At 35.3% G+C, this 20501-nt stretch overlaps 3 protein-coding genes across 5 annotated transcripts; all 3 read left to right on the forward strand.

The window, feature by feature from the left end:
* Positions 1–609: 609 nt before the first annotated feature.
* On the forward strand, positions 610–3433 carry LOC140775823 (actin-depolymerizing factor 7-like). 2 transcript variants are annotated; one of them, XM_073119269.1, is made up of 4 exons: positions 610–769; positions 1399–1664; positions 1761–1945; positions 3198–3433. In XM_073119269.1, exons 1-3 carry the CDS (start codon positions 767–769, stop codon positions 1909–1911), a joined length of 420 nt encoding a protein of 139 aa, XP_072975370.1. In that variant the 5' UTR covers positions 610–766; the 3' UTR covers positions 1912–1945; positions 3198–3433. The 2 variants fall into 2 exon arrangements, with proteins under 2 accessions (XP_072975370.1, XP_072975369.1); XM_073119268.1 differs by lacking the exon at positions 610–769 and having other exon boundaries at positions 1363–1664.
* A 1551-nt stretch (positions 3434–4984) lies between these two features.
* LOC140776397 (uncharacterized) lies at positions 4985–13778 on the forward strand. Of its 2 annotated transcripts, XM_073120099.1 has the most exons (22): positions 4985–5205; positions 5316–5387; positions 5477–5772; positions 6801–6945; positions 7061–7129; positions 7231–7429; positions 7515–7608; positions 8537–8719; positions 8919–8993; positions 9070–9151; positions 9240–9299; positions 9399–9451; positions 9572–9738; positions 10551–10728; positions 10855–10915; positions 11015–11071; positions 11163–11402; positions 12112–12170; positions 12270–12338; positions 12551–12644; positions 13142–13282; positions 13425–13778. In XM_073120099.1, exons 1-22 carry the CDS (start codon positions 5026–5028, stop codon positions 13503–13505), a joined length of 2655 nt encoding a protein of 884 aa, XP_072976200.1. In that variant the 5' UTR covers positions 4985–5025; the 3' UTR covers positions 13506–13778. The 2 variants fall into 2 exon arrangements, with proteins under 2 accessions (XP_072976200.1, XP_072976201.1); XM_073120100.1 differs by lacking the exon at positions 11015–11071.
* A 1470-nt stretch (positions 13779–15248) lies between these two features.
* Positions 15249–20068, forward strand: LOC140775930 (arginine biosynthesis bifunctional protein ArgJ, chloroplastic). The gene is made up of 17 exons (XM_073119429.1): positions 15249–15454; positions 15535–15663; positions 15809–15932; positions 16134–16207; positions 16349–16393; positions 16512–16562; positions 16643–16711; positions 16895–16953; positions 17055–17124; positions 17231–17311; positions 17405–17491; positions 17882–18004; positions 18304–18366; positions 18654–18731; positions 18860–19005; positions 19314–19384; positions 19640–20068. Exons 1-17 carry the CDS (start codon positions 15398–15400, stop codon positions 19720–19722), a joined length of 1410 nt encoding a protein of 469 aa, XP_072975530.1. The 5' UTR covers positions 15249–15397; the 3' UTR covers positions 19723–20068.
* Positions 20069–20501: the final 433 nt, after the last annotated feature.

Raw genomic sequence — 20501 nt, forward strand, 5'->3', positions numbered from 1 at the left:
TTGGTTCTTATTTATAGAAGATGCTGGTCGATTCTGATTGGTTCTGGTAAGAGGCCTCGGATCGATGAAATGGGACAATCAAGTCCGTTAAATCTCGAAGTGAATCGACGGCTAAGAATACGCTCGGTGACTTGGATATAGAAATACGAAACCCATTTGCTTGACTTAAATCAAATGTTCGGAAGCGAAATAACACAAATTAATCGAATTCTAATTTAATTATGTAAACTGCTCCAATTTATTACAAATTATAATCCATCAATCTCTAGAATAATAAACCCATATTGATAAGAATAAATGGAAATTTGTACATATAATTAGCTAGCAACAGTACTACAGTATACATGCTTAAAGTTGGCCAGCTGCAACTCAATAATCCAACCACGGCCACCAGGCTGGTCCACTATCGCACCAAACCAAAATGGCACATATCGTAAATTATCTTAACAACTGCAGGCAATTTCGTAACATCAGACCCAAGCAAGCCCGCTACCTCACGGAGGTGGCGCGTATGACTGACGACGTTCCACGTGGCGTCGTATGACTGGCTCTCTGTTACTTTACAACCGGGCCCGGAAACGATGACCAACGCGCTTAGCTTTTTTTTTTTTTTTAGCTATATCAGAAGGAAGACAGCCACCACCCGCAACTCCATAGACCGATCAAAAAGGGGGGGCTCCTTTCCGATCTTGGAGCCCTAGATTTTCTCCGCCGATCTCGCTGCCGCATCCTTCGCGTTCTTCCTTCCGATCGTAGACATCCAAAAATGGTATGGTACACCTCTTCTCTACTCCGCTAGGGTTTGTGAGCTGCTTCCGTGTTTCTCTCCACTTTTTGGTGCTCTTTTTTCTTTCCTAATTTCGGTGGTATCCGTTTCGGTCGACTCCGCGAATCCGTTTCATCGGAATGGATTTAGCTCTCGGTATCGGCTTGGTTATTGTTTTTATGGGGGTTTTGTTTGAGGATTTCTTTTCGTTTGGCCACCGTTGGCTTCTGTGTGCTAGCTGATTAATTCGCTTAAAAAGGGATATTTTTTCCGATATCATGACTGGATTAATTGAGTTATTTGTGCCGTTTATTCGGGGAGAAGGAAGGTAAAATTTTGATCTACACTATGCTGCCAATTAGATTCGTGCAGGAGTTTTGGGTAATAATGGGCTGGCTCTGGTAATCTTCTACTATGTTATTTTAGATCTACGATTTTTCTGTTTTCATGGAGATCTCGAGTTGACTTGATCTTACTGTCTCCTTGTTTTCTATTTCTTCTGAAATTACATTTATCAGTCTGTAGTTGAATGTATGCTGTTATCCAAAATTGTTTTTTTGCAGTTAGTTGTCTCGATTTAGATCTCTTATGGAAGTGATGTCATCTTATTTATGTGCGTTTGCATTTTACAGGCCAACGCAGCTTCAGGAATGGCTGTTGATGATGATTGCAAGCTGAAATTCTTGGAATTGAAGGCAAAAAGGACTTATCGCTACATAATTTACAAGATTGATGAGAAGTCAAAGCATGTTGTCGTGGAGAAGCTCGGTGAGCCAACTTTGAGCTACGATGATTTCACTGCTGGCCTTCCTTCCAATGAATGCAGATACGCCATCTATGACTTTGATTTTGTGACTGAAGAGAATTGCCAGAAAAGCAAGATCTTCTTCATTGCATGGTAATTCTTTTTATTTTTCCATTAGTTTGATTGAAATTTTTAGGCTTTTGGCACATTGAATGTAGAACATTTGATTTCCATCATTTTCTTGTGAAGGTCCCCTGATATTGCAAGAGTGAGGAGTAAGATGCTTTATGCGAGCTCGAAGGAGCGGTTCAAGAGGGAGCTGGATGGTATCCAAGTGGAATTGCAAGCTACTGATCCAACTGAAATGGGCCTTGATGTCATAAGAGGCCGTGCCAATTGATTATTCTTACTTGGTTCTGTTGAGGACTGAGGAGGTACTCTACATGCACTTTGGTTGCTTTTTAGTGAATGCTTATAGTTGAAGGATGGTGGATTGGGTAGGTTTAAGCTTGTTGTCCGGGTTGTTTTATACTTTTTGCCCTCGGGTGTATCAGATGATCTGTGGAAGTTATGTGATGAGTGTCTGCTTGTAGCCTCATATCTGCAAGCTAATATATGCAAAAGTTTGCAGCTCTAGACGATTAGGCAAAACTTTTTAGCCTGTTTCTATTGACTGCAATGTATGCTTAACTGTGTTATTTTGTTTTGTACTTAGTACATGTTGAGTCTCTCTCTCTCTCTCTCTCTCTCTCTCTCTCTCTCTCTCTCATGAATCTTCCTGTTGTTTTTTCCATTTGTTTCTTGTCCTTGAATTAGATTGATCATCATTAGTGGTACTATTGAAAAACATTCAGATTAGTTTGTAGCTTTCTGGTTTTGTTCTGCCTTATCCATTATTCTCTCTCTATAAAAGTGTCCTTACTATTTGGTTTTTAAAGTGCTTGTCATATCTTCAAAAAGATAATGCTAAGTTGTCATTGGAAGTTAGAACTTGGTTATAAGGTGGCAGTGGGCTGGAAAGATGAAGAGCATGGATGTTTGCTTTCCATTATCATGTATTTATTGTTTCCTGACTTCACTGGATAGTTATTAATTGTAAAAGGTCAATAGGGAGTTGTCAACAACATATGTTCATCCGGATGATTATAAGTTTCTAGTTGTTATAGAGGGAATCAGTCTGCTTTCCAAGAGAGAGTAATGACCTTTCTATTGAAGAATTATATTCTAGCACAACATGAAAACTGTAGAATTGGATAAATATCTTTTGAGAAGCTTACGATTAAATAACTTCACAAAGGCATCATAGTTGTTGATGATAATATCTTTCATGGGGAGGGTGTAAAAGGTTAGACCAAGTGTATCAGTTGGTTTGATGGGGTTAAGTTCATTTTTAGGTTTGAAGACATTTTTCCAGCATTTCTGCTCCTTACCGTCTTCTTCTTCCTTGTTTATGCCCTATATTTATGGGCATGATTATGAAGAATACGACAGTGAATATTTCATCTCCTCTAAGGTACTTATCCTACTTTAAAAGTTTGGGGCTTAATGCAGAAGACCACAATCCTTTATTAGAGTTTCTTACTTGTAATGTGTTAATCCTCGAATACAGAATAAGCAGCATTTCATTGTTTTCTGCTAGCTGGCCAAGATAATGTTGGGAGTTGAGAATCTGCTTGTTTTCTGCAGAATTGATGAGGACAAGAAGCTTGAATTCGCTTATCATATGCTGGTAGTTGACACTTGAAAATTCTATCAACTTCTGGGAAGCTAGATTGAGCTTGCTTTTGTAACATAATCGCTGTAGCGTAGCTTCTCGATGCATATAATATTCTAGTCATGGTACAGTTGCTTGTAAGAAGACACCTGATGTTCTTTGTGGCATCAAACTATTACTAGTTGAATAAGCCCTCCTTCATTCCAAAGTGTTCTTACCTTTGGCCATTGGATATTTTGCTGCTTTTTCTATTGTAGGGAGCTGAATGGAGAAGGAACCATAAAGGCAACAAAGAGTATTTGGATCTGTCCTTTAAGGATTGATAATTGCATGAGTTACTTTTGCTTGAATGCCTCACAGAAGTTATTCATTACTTGCAATTGTCTTCGATGTGGTAATCTTGTTGTTAGTGTGGTGATTGCTTCACAACTTCAAGCAAGGTGATTCTGAGTCTTTGACTTGAAACACACTTTGCCTGCAGAAATGCAATTCCTATTGTCATTGTGGCAAAGCTGTGATAGATGATAGCAAACAGATAGATCTCAGATATAAGAGTGGCTTTGTAAGCTACTTCTCCTATCTACAGAATAACATCTGAGTTTGCATTGCTTCTTTACCCTATTTTAACTCTCGACTTAAAGCATGCAGGGTGATGATTTTGTGAGAAATCCTGGGCGATGATTATAATGAGCATAGTCGATAAAAACAAATAATAAAATAAAAAATTCCATCACGACCACTGCCATTGTGCATTTGCGCCTGTAGGAGCAATAAATTTTTTTTGTGGAAAAATAGGTTTCATTCATTTGTGGCTCTAATATATGGTTCACATTGGGAATAGAGATAGAGGTGAAATAAAAATTATTACTATCAAAATAAGAGATTTATTTTATTACTCTATTAATATGTAGATTGATGTAATAGATGATAAATAAATTAATATTTTTTATGTATGTAATGCTTAGGAGTTACTCTTGCAACTAAGGAGATAAATGTGCAAAGCTATGCTTATACAATTTTATTATTTTAATATATATATATATATATTTATTTATATTTTATAGTCTAACATAATGAAATTTTATTTTACATGGAATATATATTTTTTGATATATCTTTGCAATATGACATTATTAATATTACTAAAATATTTACACTTTTATATGTTTTATTTTATTTAAAACACTAGATTATTAATAATATTATATTAATGTTTTACCATTTTTTGTTTCATTATTTAAAAAAAGAAAGATCTGATTAGGTTAATATTTAGTTTAAATAGTAACTATATATTTTATCTACGAGTAAATATTTATTTGATAAAATACTAGTTTATTAATATTATATTTTTGATGTTATTAGAATATATAGAAATTATTTTATTAATAAGATAGCTTATAAAAAATATTATATCAATTAAATACTATATTATCAATCATTTATAATATTTACATTAATTTGTAGATAAATACGGAGAAGATAGTATTGATAACAAATGAAAAAAATAAATAAAACTCGATAAAATCAGGCCAGTACAATGTGAGAAGAGTCTTAATACTACTCAAACTCTTATTATAGTTAATTTGCAAGAGTAACGATTGTGCTCTCTCTCTCTCTCTCTCTCTCTCTCTCTCTCTTCTCACCATTGTATCATATTAAAGCTCTTGCTTAATATTTCTATTTTGCATCTTCTCTTTCTAGTGCATTGATCGTCTGCATTGTTCCTTGTTCGAAGGTAATAAAAAAGAGGGGAGACAAATTGCTGATGAAATTAGTGATAGATAAATAGTAGAAGCAATCATGGTGAAGAAGTCATCCAGATCAAGAAAAAAGTCATCAGTTGTTGTCAACGATGGATGCAAGAGAGGCAAAGGTGAAGAAGCTTTCAATAATGGCGTCCAGATCTTAAGCGTTAAGGATCTCCTCGGAACTCGATTACTCGAAGGAGAGCCAATCACATACGTCTCCAGGAAACACCAAGTGATATCATCTATCTACTCGTCTCTTTTACTTCTCTGCATGCATGCATAATTACATATGGATAATATACAAAGCTACTGCATTAATTTTTTACGTACTTGCATGCGTAGGTAGAGCTTCGAGGATTCATTAGAGGCAATGGATATCAATGCGGCTGTACGTCATGCAACTATAATGATCAAGTAAGTGAATTCTTTTTTTACTTTTTAACTGGAAGAGTTAGATCGATGCAAGTATAAATTGAATTAAAATTAATTATTATAAATTGCAGGTACTAACAGCAGTGGAATTCGAGAAGCATGCAGGGATGAGAACTCACAACCAGAACAATCACATACTTCTGAGCAATGGAAGAAGCCTCTACCAAGTCGTCAAGCATCTCGAAAATGTTCCCAGAAAGCTTTGTTACGATGAAATCTTCAAGGTTACTGGAGTCGTAAGAAAGATCAACCTCGAAGGTTCTAACTCCTCATCCATGGCTACCAATGGACCCAATAGACTAATGGAGAAGGTTGAAGAAACTAGCGAAGCTCCAACAGAGTGCACCAAATCGTTCTCTCATACAAGGTATATAATTTATCTTAAATTAATATATATATATATATATATATATATATATAATAAAAATTATTGTGTTTTGCCTTTATTGTAATTTTGCAGTTCAACCCCTGTCTTTTGATTTATATTGCTTAAAGAAAAATCGAAGCCCTACCTTTATTCTTCAACGAAACAAATTAATTATATAATATTTTGTTTCTTTTATTTGACAAATAGAGTGGATCTATTATCTATAGCACGTGTATTTTTTTTTCCTGAGCTGATAAAAGGGTAAAACCGTAAAAGTAGGGATCGAAATATGAAAGATCCGAGAAGACGAGGGGGTAAATAATAATTAAACAAATTAAAAGGTGTTATTTGTAAATTTTACCGTCATAATATACTCCTGCTCGTCTCGTCATGTTTTCCCGCCATCCTTCCAACCGCCATGGCAACTCCTGCTCATCTCCTTTCCCGCCGGCTGGGAGAAACCCTTATTGACCCCCTCCCTCCTATTTCAACCCCTCATCCTCGTCTCATTTCGTTCTATCTTCGCCTTACCAATTGAAATCAGTGTAAATCCTAGCCCTATTCTTCCCAAGATTTGGATCTTTTCCCCCAATCTGTTCTTTAAACCGTTTCTTATTTGATCGAAATCGATTGGTTTCTTCGATAAGTCCGGTCGATTTTTTGTCACTTCTTGTTCGAATTTGTCCTCGATTCGATGCTTTTTGCTGTTTGCTTCGTTGCATGCTGCTCCATTCATTGAAATCAAGGAGCTGCGCTTCTGTCAAGAACGAGGATTTTGTTCTTGTTTCGGATTAATCTCGATTTTTTTTTTGTTGTGTGAAGCTTTAGATAATCTGGTACTTTTCTTGGTTCTTGCTCGGACTTGTCCTCGATTCGATTTTTGTTTTTGTTTTTGTTTTTTGTTTGCTAGGTTTTATTGTAGGCTGCTTCATTTATTGAAGCGCAGAGCTGCGATTCTGTCGTGAACCAGCAATTCATTCTTGTTTTGCGTCAATCTGACCTTCTTATTCTTCTTTTTCGTTTTGCAGCGTAGATTTTTCGTCTTGCACGAGAAATACAAAGGAATCGAAGGTTTTAACGAGGTATACTCCGAGAAGCCTCCTCGTGGATGTGAGAGGCTTGTTGTCCACTGGACTTCTTGAAGGATTGACAGTTAGGTACAAGAAGGATGAGGTGAAGTTTTTACCTTTTTCTTTCTGAACCAGTAAGGTTTTTTTATATAATTTTATGTTGTTAAGCATAAAAGAATTTCCCCGGTTTTCTTTGTTGGATTTGGTGAATTTTACAGGTAGAAGTTCATGGAATCATAAGAGATCTTGGTATACTTTGTGGCTGTTCATCCTGTAACTGCACTAAAGTGAGTCATTTTCTCTCTTGCATTTAGATTCTCTTCTTGAAAGTTGGAATTATCCTGAGAGAACAAATTAAAATTCATGTTCTTTTCACGATGAATTGCAGGTTGTTTCTGCATACCAATTTGAAAAGCACGCAGGGGTGACATCAAGCAACCAAAACAATCACATATTCTTGGAGAGTGGGATAAGTCTTTATAATCTAGTGAAAGAACTGAAAAATAATCCACTGTACTTGCTCGGAGACATGGTCAAAGAAAAGATCGGACGCCCTCCCAATCTGAAATCTTTTGAGGATTGGAAAGGTGGCATGGGTTCTTGATGCTTCGCCTCTGCAGCTCTTCTGGATTCTTTAGTTTTGTTCTCATGGGATCGATTGGTTTCTTATAGGTTTGTTTCGAATGGGTGATGATAATCCGAACATTAGCACAAATGCTGAGAAGATCCAACCAGAAGTTGATAGCAAGCGTCATTCAGCTCAAAGGTGAGTTTGACATTGGAAACTAACAGACTATTTTCTGAAATAAGATTGGTCCCATTTATTTGTAAAAGATGATAATGTCCAAGAGAAACAATAGATGTTTCTTTAAGTATTCTGTTCATTATTTTCCTTGCCCCTCAAGACATATTTTATGATTTTTCTGAAGGTAGACATGATAGATATATGTGTAGATATATGTGATCAGGATGAAAAGCATGAGTGCAATGTTCACCAAATAGTATTTGTGTTGTCAGATTAGTTTTGCCAAAATGAGGCAATAATCTTTATAGAGCAGCAAATTTGTGTTCTGCCCAAAGGTAAATCAAAAGAGTGTCAGCAACTTTTAATACACACAGTATCTAGCATTGGTAGATTACTAAACTAGAATGAATGATTTAATGATAGACTCACTTGGAGGAGCATCGGTAGAAACATTGTTATTAAACATCTTAAAGATGGATCCTTTGTTTATCAAGTAGACGTGGATCCTGAGGAGATTTAATTACGTGGGGAGAAGTCTAAAGATCAATGTTATAACAATAGTTTGAAGACATTGTACATCTTGACAGATCTGGAGTGAGAAAGCAATGCAGATTTAACATTTGGTTATGGGCTCTAGTAAATATATGCGATTGAAGATGACTATCCTTGTGTATTGTACTTCTCTGGTTCTCCCATAGCAAATCATACCACTGGAGACCTTCTATTTATGTTTCTATTAAAGTATTATTTTTTCGGTAAAAACACTACCTCAGTTTTTTTTCTTTTAATGTCATTTTCTCCTGAAAAATTACAGATCTTATTTTAGCACCATGTTTTCTCCGAGAGTGCTTTTATGTCATGCGTGCGAAGTTAGCTAACTTTGTTGTTGGAGGTCTAGGAATGATTAAAAACCTTGATAGAATTCTAAACTATGCTGATGTAAATCTAGCTCCCAAGGGTCAGTCGCAGAAGGCATTGCTGATCCAGCGAGAGGAGGCAGTCTAGATTCAGCTTTAAGTGCGAACTGTCCATGCACCTCAATGGCAGTTGCAGAGGGCAACAAACTTACGGCCTCAAATCTCTTCACAACTAATTGCTCCAAGAAGGAAGACACATCAGAATTGGATAAAAGGTAAACCAGAACCTTTGTAAGCTTCTTATTCTTTTATTCCTTTTCTCTTCTAATTTTCGCTTTCAAAGTTATAACTAGTGAAACTTCAATATGTACTCAAATTGGAAAAGAATTCTTTATACTTGATACAGCTTATATTGCTGAGTGCAGATCTTTTATATTCACTGATGAGTTGTACGCTTTCTAATAAAATATCCAGGGTGCTGTATTTCTCACAATCATCTGGCAACTCTGTCCAACAGAAACCTGCTAGTCAAAGTGATCCAATAAAAAAGTCAGTTACAGTGTGCCAAAAAATTCTATTGGAGATCATTAGGTTTTTAAGTTTTTTGATCTCGTTCTTTGTTTAGGGACATTTTGTTGCACCAATTGGTTTTCCAAGAAAACGGTCTTCCTGATGGAACTGAATTGACTTACCGTATAAGGGGAAAGGTCTCCTATTTATATCTCTTTGAAGTGGTTAATTTTCTTTTGGGCTGTGCCATCTCAATCTCTCAATCTTCTCATACTCTTCGTACAGATTCAACTCACAGGTTATAAACGTGGAAATTGTATAGTGTGTGATTGTCACAAAGAAGAGGTAATTTCTTTGATGAAAAGGAATCTGAAAAGCTTAATGTGTACGTTTCCCTGTTCAAAGCTTAATGTCTACTATCTTAATATGTTCTCCTGTGATCAGCTTAGCCCTTCTCAGTTTGAAGCTCATGCTGGGATGGCCCAAAGGCGTCAACCGTGAGTATTTCTATTTAGTGTTCTTTTGAGTTTGACTATCAAATAACCTAGTTATTAAGATTCTTTTATTGGCAAACTAAATGAATAGTTCATCTCAACAGAGGTTTTGTCTCCTTGCAGCTATCATAACATATACACTTCTGATGGAAAGACACTACATGAATTGTCAATAAATTTGTTCAGTGGTCAAAAGTCAGCTGCAATTGGCACTGAGGATCTGTGCTCAGTCTGTGGAGATGGAGGGGAACTGGTATACTGTGATGGATGCCCTAAGCTCTTTCATTCAGGTAAATGTTTACGACAGGATAACAAACTTCTGCTTCATATTTTACCAGTTCCCATCAGATTATTTGCATAATATAACATGTTTATTTGCAAATGTTCTGAAATTATGGCTCTCTTCTTGATGGTCATTTCATATATAAAATCCTTAAACAGATCGATTATTTTAGAAGATGATCTTTTTTGGCATCTTCGATATATAACCATAATTTTTTAAAAGGTGCCTATTATTTATAAATTTTAAGAATCACAAAACCTCAAAGCTACCAGTTATTAGGAAGCACAAGGTAAAGTGCAGGACAAAATGAAAGCTGGTTATATAGTTGGATTAAAAAAGGTAAAGAAAATGGACAACAGGTTATGGAGTTGGGAACTTACTAGATGTACATTCATTTTACAATCTTTTACTTATCTTTCATCAGTATCGTAATACCAATATACAATTACAAAACATAGTAGAGTGCCTCTCAGCATCCAAACATTCTCGCCATGGATAGAATTAGAAATTTTGTACTTCAACTTACAATATCAAGAAGTCTGAGATAAATAGATCCCGTTGACAAAGCATATATGAGCCACATAAGAGTGTGTATAGGCAGAAACTCTCTGGACTACACTAGTAGGAGTCAGTTTTCATGCTTCTATTATGAAAAAGCTTGATTCTCGCATAGATTTTTTTCTTTCTTAACAATTTACATGCAATAGATTAATAAACAATATTCTTCTCTACTATGTGTTAGATATCATTTATTGGTTTCTAGCCTTCTATTTTGACATCATACTCATTTGAGTTTATTCTACTACTTCGACACTACAGGTTGTTTGCAATTACATATTGGCCCTAATGATGAACGGCTTTGTTCCTATTGTGTCAACCGTTTCGAATCTCGAGTAGCTTCCAACATTGCAGCTCCAAGTGCTGTTGGACCAATCAACCCTCGGTTAAGACGTGTATTAACTCGAGTAATAGAAGATGGTTGCTGCACCATCTGCAAGTAGGATTCGTACATTCACATAATTCACTGAATAGAGTTACTCTTGATTTAAGTCTTCTGGTAATGCTTATGTATCAAATTGCACACATTTTTCTTAATGCCTTTATGTGACTGTAACATGTATAGGTCGAATGTTGCTGATACATCGGGAGTAATTACTCGAGCAACAATAATATTCTGTAATCAAGTAAGGTGTTGGCCTGGCTTATTTTTCTTCTTAGAATTCATTTTTCCTACTAATATATTGTCTTTTGGAACTCATGGCATGATTTTTTTTCCTTTCTAGTGTGACAAAGCGTATCATATTTGTTGTTTAGAGAGTCCTGAATCTCTAAACGTTCAGGTGACAATGGGCTATTTCTGGCCTTCTTTTAGTTGATAGAATAATTTGAAGATAGAAATTATTCATCTGTCTCGCTCATTCTTCCTTACAGGAAGTCCGCAGATTCACTTGGGTTTGTGGTGCAAACTGTAGTGCAATTCGCTGTGCTTTGGAAATTATAGTCCATGTTGGGAAAAAAGTTATTCCTGGTCCATTGCTTAGTATACTGAAGAACAATTTCAGAGAGAGAGGTTTGATTAGTGATGCAGAAGCTGATATAGATTGGCAACTTTTAAGTGGCAAAGCTGCTCAAAATGATATGCTGCTTTCCGATGCTGTTAAGGTTTTTCAAGTAAGTTTCACTTGTGAACAGTTATATCTTTTTTGTTTTTCTTCTTTTTGGGTGTGGAGAAGCTGTCTTCAATTTTGCAAACCTGAGTTTTCTGGAAGCAGAGCTTTTATTGGAATTTGCTTAATGGGCTCTGGGCTTTTAAGTTATATTTCTTTACAGACCTTTCTCCTGTCTTCCTAATATTTTGCTTGGTTTCAGAAGAAATCCAGATACTTCAATTGTCACTAAACTCTAACAGTATTGTAGTTCTATTCTTGTTTGCATGAGAAGGCAGGTAATCCGTGCAATTTCATTAAGATGACGAGGAAAAAAGCAGAATTAGGGAATTGGGAGGAGGTGGCTGCAAGTTTAGAGGGAATAGTAGAGACCAAAGGAATCTTTAGTTGTCCCTTATAAACGTCTGACAGAGCTTGAACATGGATAAGATGTGTCTCTGTAGAATTAGGTTGATAATAGAACATTAGATGACATCACAGTTCATCGGTAATCTTTATCTACTTTTACCACTAAATTACCTTGACAGTGTTACTAATTTCTTGTACCATTCAATCAATGCTGCTAAATTGTTGTAGGATAACTCACTAGCGATAGCCAAATTGCTTAGCACTGTTGAGGAATAATTGTGAACTACACATCTATCTGCATCTATTCTGTAGAATGCTGACAGCTGCTTTTAGCAATCATTCAACTTTAATAAATCTGTCTTCAGGGTGCATTTGATGTTATAGTTGCAGAAGGCGATTTTTGGACATACGCAATGGTTTATGGGTATGTTCTATAGTATGAAAACCTTATATTAGTTGCAACTCTTTGCTTGGTTGCTACATCATGATCTGCTAAATAACCAGTCAAACTTCATGTTTGCAGTAAACAGGTTGACACAGGAAAACGTTACGTGGATTTTCGAGGAATGCATTGTGCAGTAATAAAAGTGAAGTATGCTCCTTTACAATAAAAGCACTTCCCTTGTTATAGACATTTCTACTAGTGACCATTAAAAGCTCTGTTGGCTTTCTGATGTTTCTTGCACAACAATGGAGTTAATTATTCGCCACTATGCAATATGGACAAACCCAAATAAGTGGGTCAATGTTTGTCCACAATATTTTTGTAAATGTAGATTATCACAACCAATGTGATGAATGCAGGTCAGTCGTTGTGTCAGCTGCAATCATCAGAATATTTGGCCGAAATGTTGCAGAGCTTCCTCTGATCGCCACACGTAAAGAATGGCAGGGGCTGGTGAGCATGCTTTTCAAATAATATTTTTCCTGACTTAATTAAATATCAAGATCTAATGACATTTTTGCAGCCTTCCTCAAATTCTCTCATCCACTTTGAAGTGTTAGTTAGGTTAGAGATTGAGGAGGGTCATTTCTGCACCGTGAGAAATAAAGAGAAGGCCTGAATGATTATATGTTAATGACTTAATCCTTTTAAAATCTCAAGCTCCCTGCAACGATAGGCAAATGCTTGAACGAAAATCATGATGAAGTAGGAAAGCCAGGAGCTGATTAGTTTAACCTTTTTTTTTTTTCCTACTTATCATCTATACCTGAAGGACCAGTGACTGAAAATCTTACAATTGCAAGAAGGCGCTTTTGCGGCTATCACTCTTTGTCCTAACAAGTACATGAGCCTTTTGAATACATGCCATTAAATTTAATAAAATCTCCGTGGAACTAGAAACATTTGAATTAAGAAGCATTGGTAAGAAAAGAAAAATACTTCTCTTGCAGGGTCTTTGTCGGACTCTCCTTTCGTTGATTGAGCAATTAGTGAGACATCTAAATGTAGAGCTTCTTATAACTCCTGTTGATGACGAGAAGCAATCCATCTGGATGAATAAGTTTGGATTTGTAAAAGCGACAGATCAAAAGGTCGGTTCATCATCTTTTCAATTCCAATGGCTATATTGCACTTCTTTTGTTTTCGACTACTGGAAAAAAAAAATGCATTATTTCAACTTGCACTTTTCACATTATTTGACATTAGATTTTTTTTTTTTTTTGGGGTGATCAGATGGAGACGCTAAAGGAACACTCAATACTGAGATTTCAGAACACCACCATTATGGAGAAAAAGGTAAATAACAGTCGATGAATAGTTATATCTTTCTTTTTCCTAGTTGATGTAAGATTTGAGATCTTAGATTGAGTATTTTGTGGATGATAAGACGCAGAGTTTGTTGGACTCTATCATGGATTTCTTCTCACTTGTACCTTCTTTGAACTCGATGAATTAGTGTTGTCATAATAACTGTTCATTGGAGAAATCCAAATGCAGACAACTTGCTTTATAAGTTCGGTTATCATAATTCAGGTTGTGATTGAAAGAATAATTCACTAAGTTGGGTTTGATGTTCACCTAGCTCCAGTTAAGTGGAATACAAGTAGTCTTATTCTATAATAAATCTTTTTATTATGGTATAGTAACTAAATAATAATTTAGTTTATTCACGTATATTAATTCATCATTCTTAGTCATCTTATTACATACATAATTTTTAAAAAATAATTTAATAATAATATATAATTATTATATTATTTAATTATATATCTTCTTAGCAATTGAAATTTCTTCACTATCTCAATTTTTGTTTTTGAAAAGTAACTGAGTCATATAAATACACTACAATATCTATACTCTGACGTACTGTCATTCACCACATAGCCATTTCGAATTGCTACGCATTATATAACTATATATCTGTAATATGACATAAAATATGGCTATATGTTAGCATTTGTCTTAATATGTATATATTTTCGTACTAACACATAATTGTTGTAATACAAATTTACTGAGCATTTTAAATCCACATTTATAATAAAAATATAATTATATATATATATATATTATTACTACTACTTTACATACCATCAATAATATTTTTTAATTTTAAACATTACCAATTCTCAATATAAATTTACTATTCTTTAATATTTTAATATCAACTTTATATCACATCAAATATAATTATAATTTTTTATATTAATATTAAACTAAATATTAAAATAATTTATACTGATATAAATTATTTTATTTTAATATTAAAAATTAAAATACTTATGCTAGAATAAGCAGGTGAACAACACCTACGTCTTTGGTTCTAACTGTGCTCAGTTCATTCTTCTTCCATTCTTATAGATTAGTTCTATGTCTAAACACTTTCCTGAGTGGGCTTCTTGGTTAGATAAGCCTAAATTTGCAACCAAGAAAGTGTTATCATTTTATCCGTCTCTTGATTAATATAATTAATTTCTATGATAGATCTCTTTTCGTGTCTGATTTTGCTCCTGTTGGAGTCGGGCATCAATTTTAGAGAGTTGAGAGCAAACAATTTCACATACGATACTTTGCATTAAAGAAATCTAACTATTTTGAATTGGAAGGTTATCGACCCAGAAATATTCTACTAGAATATCAAAAATAAATAAATAAATAAATAAATAATGTTAGTGGGACACATTAACTTCTCACTTCTTAAGAGAAGCTATATTTCTAACCATGTTGTGATTTTAATAAGAAGAAATATTAGTCCATGCATATATTTAATTATTATTATTGTTAATTATTAGTTAGTTTAACTAAGCCAAACCCTACTCTACAGAAGGAGACAAAAGGGCACAACCATGAATTTTATGATATTTACTTATTATCCTAAAATAAAAAAGTTAAATTTTAGAATTTCGAAATCCTTCTTAAACTGATTCAGTGATTAAATATTTTTTATATCTAATTAAATTTATGCTCTAAAAAATTAAAACTAAGAAATACGACTTAGAGCTTAAAGTTAAACGAGGGCTAACGACTGGCGTTAAAACTTAAAACATAAGGTGTTATTTTAATTTTAATTTAAAATAAAGAAACTTAAACCTCACCAATTTCTCCAAAACACACTCCTCGACTCGAGAGTCTCTTCTGCCGCCGCTCCACTCCACTGCCACTGCCACTGCCACTGCCACTGCTTAGTGCGCGCGCGAGTACTTCCGATGGCTCTCCTCAATCACTCTCTCTCCATTCGACTTCCCGAATTCCACCGCGCTAAGGTGATGCGATTCCTAGCCCTCTCCTCGATTCCATCTCCTCTTTTTTTTTCTTATATTTCTTTCTCGATTTGGTATTCCAGCGGTGGAATCCTCGATTACCTTCTTCCCTTCGATATAAGATCTCCGCAGTTACCGGGTTGGAAGCCGATATGTCCTCAGGATACATCCCGCCGGCGCCGATCTTACTGCCGGAGGGTCCGTGGAAGAAGGTAAATATTTAGTTTAATTTCCAAAACGAATGGACGTTACTGAGGAGAACAAGTTAGCTACTAGTTTGTTAATTATCCGTATACGTATTATAACATACATTGTAATTTTTTAGCTTATTTTAGTGCCCATTTCAATTTGTTTTAGATACCAGGTGGTGTCACTGCTGCCAAAGGATTCAAAGCTGCTGGTTTATATGGTGGATTGCGAGCAAAGGGAGAGAAACCTGATCTGGCTCTTGTGACATGCGACGTTGATGCAGTTGTTGCAGGCAAGGACCTCAATTTTTTGGCATCAAAGGTTTATCTCATTTAGGAGAATATATTACTATATCCTCACATTAAGAACTAGCACTTGATCATGTGGAGAATTTTGTGCTCAGGTTAACTTTTTAGTATATGACAAGGAAGGTACTCTGTGTTATCATAGTTACATAGGGAAGTTTAATCATGTTACGGCTTTGTTAATCCAGGATCTTTTACGACAAATATTGTCACAGCTGCACCAGTATTATACTGCAAACATGTGCTTGGCACATCAACAATGGTATGTGGGTTCTCCTTATGCTTTCGCTCACTCTCTTATTCATAAACATAGTCATTGTCTAGTATTGCAGTATCTTAAACTAGTTGATCATAAGTTGTCTTCTTTATATGATTTCACTCTACAAGTTTGCAAATTTTCCAGGCACGTGCAGTACTAATTAATGCTGGTCAAGCAAATGCTGCGACTGTAAGTGCACACAATGACTTTCTTAGATTTCATGCTTGATATGTACATTAAGTATGTCTTGGCAAGTATACTATTAAGAGAGAATTATTGTCATGACTCATAATTGTTATTATCACAGGGTGATGCAGGCTACCAGGATGCCGTTGAAAGTGCAGATGCTGTTGCTGAGGTTCTACTTTGAAACCTCTCTCTCTGCTTTGCATACAGTATGTGTGATCCTTGCCAGATTTTTTTTTCTTGTTGTTGCAGCTTCTCAAAATGAGCTCAAATGCTGTATTGATCCAATCAACTGGTGTTATTGGTCAAAGAATAAAGAAGGTACAGAAGCATAATTTTTATACAATTTACTTCCATGCATTTCCAAAGCTGCAGGTCAAAGCCAGTACATATTAACTCTTAACTTCGTCAAGCAATGCATGATGAATCCTTTTTTGGTTTTCTGTTTAAAATTCTACTTCATTTACACCTTTTTTTTAGTAATACTTGATTGCATCTAAACAGGAAGCTCTTCTTAATTCACTCCCAAGGCTTGTTGGTTCATTATCGTCAGCCATCAAGAGGTATAACTTATATCTATCAATATTAATTGTCTCGTGTTTTAAATCCAATTTGTTATAGTGTTTGTGAGGTTTTAAGCTTATAAGGTTCTCCACATTTGCAGTGCAGATTCTGCCGCTATTGCTATTACTACAACTGATCTTGTTAGCAAGAGTGTTGCTGTTGAGACTGAGGTCTGAATTATTGGTTTTCTTCCATGACTCAATTCTTATCTGTTAAAATAGTTAGTTCAAGTTAACAGAGTCTTAATTCTAATCATTGAACACTTTGGATGGAAAGATTGGAGGAATGCCTGTTAGAATAGGCGGAATGGCAAAAGGTTCTGGAATGATTCATCCCAACATGGCAACCATGCTTGGTGTATGTTTCTCTCTTTTGCACTTTCTTTGCATATATCTATTTATTGATGCTTGTGTTTTCGAAATCTAGCTAATAGTTGTTAGCTGATCTTAGGTTATAACCACTGATGCTCTGGTAAAGAGCAGTATCTGGAGAGAAATGGTCAAGACATCAGTGAACAGAAGTTTCAACCAGATTACTGTGAGTAATGATGCTTCCGTTTTTAATGACATCATATAGTCAGCTTCGGAAGGCTGTTGAAAAAACTCTTCCAGATTTAGTTAGACCAGCTATCTTGCTTGACCTTTCTGGAAAGACAAAGAATTCTTGTGACAGTAAACAAATTATTATGTCGCCCTAATATAATATCATGTTGGTTTACACGGCACCTTTACTTTTTCATGAGATATCAGCTTTTCTGAAATCACCACTGGACTTACCATGGAACAACTAAATTAAGATTTGGTTTAACCAATATAGATATTAAAGATGTCCATTTCATAAGGGTCTCATTGGTCTAATTATATGCCATCTATTGATTAAATAGTGAAGTTTACCACGTAACTCACTTCACTGATGTAATTCTCAAAGGTAGACGGAGATACAAGTACCAATGATTGCGTTATTGCCTTGGCCAGTGGGTTATCTGGTGCAGCCCATATATCTACCCTTGACAGCAATGAGTTCCTTCAACTTCAAGCATGCCTGGATGCAGTGAGTTTTCTGTACTGTTTTTTTTTCTCCATCTTGGCTGTCATTACGAGATGATGGAATCTCTATAACATGTTTATGCACTTATCACCGTATTTGCCCCTGAACAAGAAAATCATGATGGTTTTCTTGTTGATAACTTGATACTGCAAATTCCCATGTTTGCTGATGGGTTTCTCGCCATCTAACTTGTAGAGTGATTTTCTTCATGATCTCCATTTCTGTTGTTTAATGCTTAATTGAAAATGCACATATGCATCAATTACATCAAGATCATTGCTAATTCCTAATGTCATTCCCAGGTAATGCAAGGTCTTGCAAAATCTGTAGCATGGGATGGCGAGGGTGCAACATGCTTGATTGAGGTTTAGTAATGTGACTTTTGAAGAACTTTTTGCACATATATATATATATATATATATATATATATATATATATATATATATATATATTGTACAAAATAGAGTAGATGTTGTACTTTGTAGGATGACATTACAAGCCTGTCATAGAGAAGTATCTCAAGCCTAAAGTTCTCATAGTGTGTTCATGGACTTCATGCATGCCACCTAATGTTCTCTTTTGCTTGCAAAATTATAATCTAAGAGAAAATAAAAGAAAATAATGCCACAATTTCGCATTATCTCTGGTGTAGGTTACTGTGACCGGCACTAGTGGTGAGGCTGAAGCAGCCAAAATTGCTCGTGCAGTGGCATCTTCTTCTCTTGTAAAAGTATGCTACTTTTATCTTATTGAATCCAACTCATAATTCAAAAGAGAGAAGATAGATGGTTGAGTTTGGCATCTAGTTGTGCATTTACTCGCTGCAAATTGGAATTTAATATGACAAAATTGTGTCAGGCTGCTGTATATGGCAGAGATCCAAATTGGGGGCGCATTGCTTGTGCTGCTGGCTATGCAGGCATTCATTTTGATGCAAACAAGCTCAATATATCACTTGGAGATATTCAGCTCATGAAAAATGGCCAACCACTTTCCTTTGACAGGTTTTAGAGAAGCTTAATAATCTTTCCCCCCTTTGTATGAATTTCTATAGAGATTTACAAACAAGGCTTGCTAGTTACGTTCTTAGTGTCATTCTAACTAAATGGAAAGAAAAATGAGCTGACAACTTGAAATAAAGCTGATGTTATCATGTTATATATATGTTTACTACACAGTGTTCTTATTTTGATATTTATGCATAAATACCAATGTGCAGTGCAAAGTTCTTTCCAGGATATTCGTGATTTTATTATTTTTTGGTACCTCTACTCCCCTACCAACTGTTTGGAACCGATTGTTTTTTCTTCAGGTCTGCAGCTAGTAACTATCTCACTCTTGCTGGAGAGCAACATGGGACCGTTGAAATCCGCATATCAGTTGGTAAGTTTTCACATTCCTGACTGCTGCATCACTCAGTCCGTGTGCTCTTTCACCTTGTAGAATTATATTTCATCCTTCAATTTGCCATCTTGATCTGCTCTTGAAGTTCTTCCTCACCCTGTACTACTCTGACGACCAGGAATGCATCCTAGTTTCATGCTTCTTGATTCCTTTTAACATATAATTCCGCTAATTTGAAGTCTTTCCTCATGAGAAGTGCTGATTTGATTTACTGCTACATATTTTATGTAACAGGGGCTGGGCAAGGCAGTGGAAAAGCATGGGGTTGTGATCTAAGTTATGATTATGTCAAAATAAATGCAGAATATACAACTTAGGATCTGACATTGTTGGGAAAAAAGAACTTTCCCTATAAGGTGGAAAAATGGCACCGCCGTCATGGAAGGGAAAGCCGTTATTGCCCTCTTGCTGCAACTATCCTGGGCATAAGAGGGACAAATTTCCCCATATTGCTGGAAATCTGTATTATCTAAACTTATTGTGCATCATTCAACAACATGTACTTCTTCTGTGAAAGAAAACGAAACACTACTTAGTGCTGGAAGTATAACAAACTGGTCTTTCTAATGAGAACAATTCTGTACTATAGTTTCTCTCTAGAAAAGAGAAGCAGAAATCTGTACCGAACTATCTGTGTTTAGTTTCCATTTTTTTTTTCTTAAATCATGACCAAGGAAGAATCACACTTTATATTTATTTATTTATTTATATTAAGATTATAAGCATGTACTTTAATATTTATTTAGACAAAGAGGATAATTTTTGTTTTTGATGAATAGGATTGATAACTGGGTCAATCTTTTCAAAGAAAAATTTATTAAATATCAAACTTAATGTTTATAAGAGGATTTAAACATACCACCTTTCCTCATGGACTAGTGAGGCTCAATTATTTGACTACAATGATCTACTCCTGCATTAAATTTTATTTCACCTTGTATAATTAGTAGATTTTCTGCACATTTTTTCACTTGAATATTGAAGATATTTCTTGATATTAAATAGGCATGAAATGTTACTCCAGCGATATTTACTTCTTTATCCCACAGTGCGGAGGAATGTTAAAAAGTGGCGCATATCAACGCCAGCACATACT

This window comes from Typha angustifolia, chromosome 14 (genome assembly GCF_048772165.1).
Source record: "Typha angustifolia cultivar Huaian chromosome 14, ASM4877216v1, whole genome shotgun sequence".
Lineage (NCBI taxonomy): Eukaryota > Viridiplantae > Streptophyta > Magnoliopsida > Poales > Typhaceae > Typha > Typha angustifolia.

Bases quoted from the DNA above. Each gene is read 5' to 3' on its own strand.
- LOC140775823 (XM_073119268.1), top strand. From the start codon at position 1,378: ATGTGCGTTTGCATTTTACAGGCCAACGCAGCTTCAGGAATGGCTGTT. The intron at 1,665-1,760 runs GTAATTCTTTTT...TTTCTTGTGAAG, and splicing joins AAGATCTTCTTCATTGCATG to GTCCCCTGATATTGCAAGAG.
- LOC140776397 (XM_073120099.1), top strand. From the start codon at position 5,026: ATGGTGAAGAAGTCATCCAGATCAAGAAAAAAGTCATCAGTTGTTGTC. The intron at 11,072-11,162 runs GTGACAATGGGC...TCTTCCTTACAG, and splicing joins CTGAATCTCTAAACGTTCAG to GAAGTCCGCAGATTCACTTG. The intron at 11,403-12,111 runs GTAAGTTTCACT...ATCTGTCTTCAG, and splicing joins ATGCTGTTAAGGTTTTTCAA to GGTGCATTTGATGTTATAGT.
- LOC140775930 (XM_073119429.1), top strand. From the start codon at position 15,398: ATGGCTCTCCTCAATCACTCTCTCTCCATTCGACTTCCCGAATTCCAC. The intron at 18,005-18,303 runs GTGAGTTTTCTG...TGTCATTCCCAG, and splicing joins TTCAAGCATGCCTGGATGCA to GTAATGCAAGGTCTTGCAAA. The intron at 19,385-19,639 runs GTAAGTTTTCAC...TTTATGTAACAG, and splicing joins TGAAATCCGCATATCAGTTG to GGGCTGGGCAAGGCAGTGGA.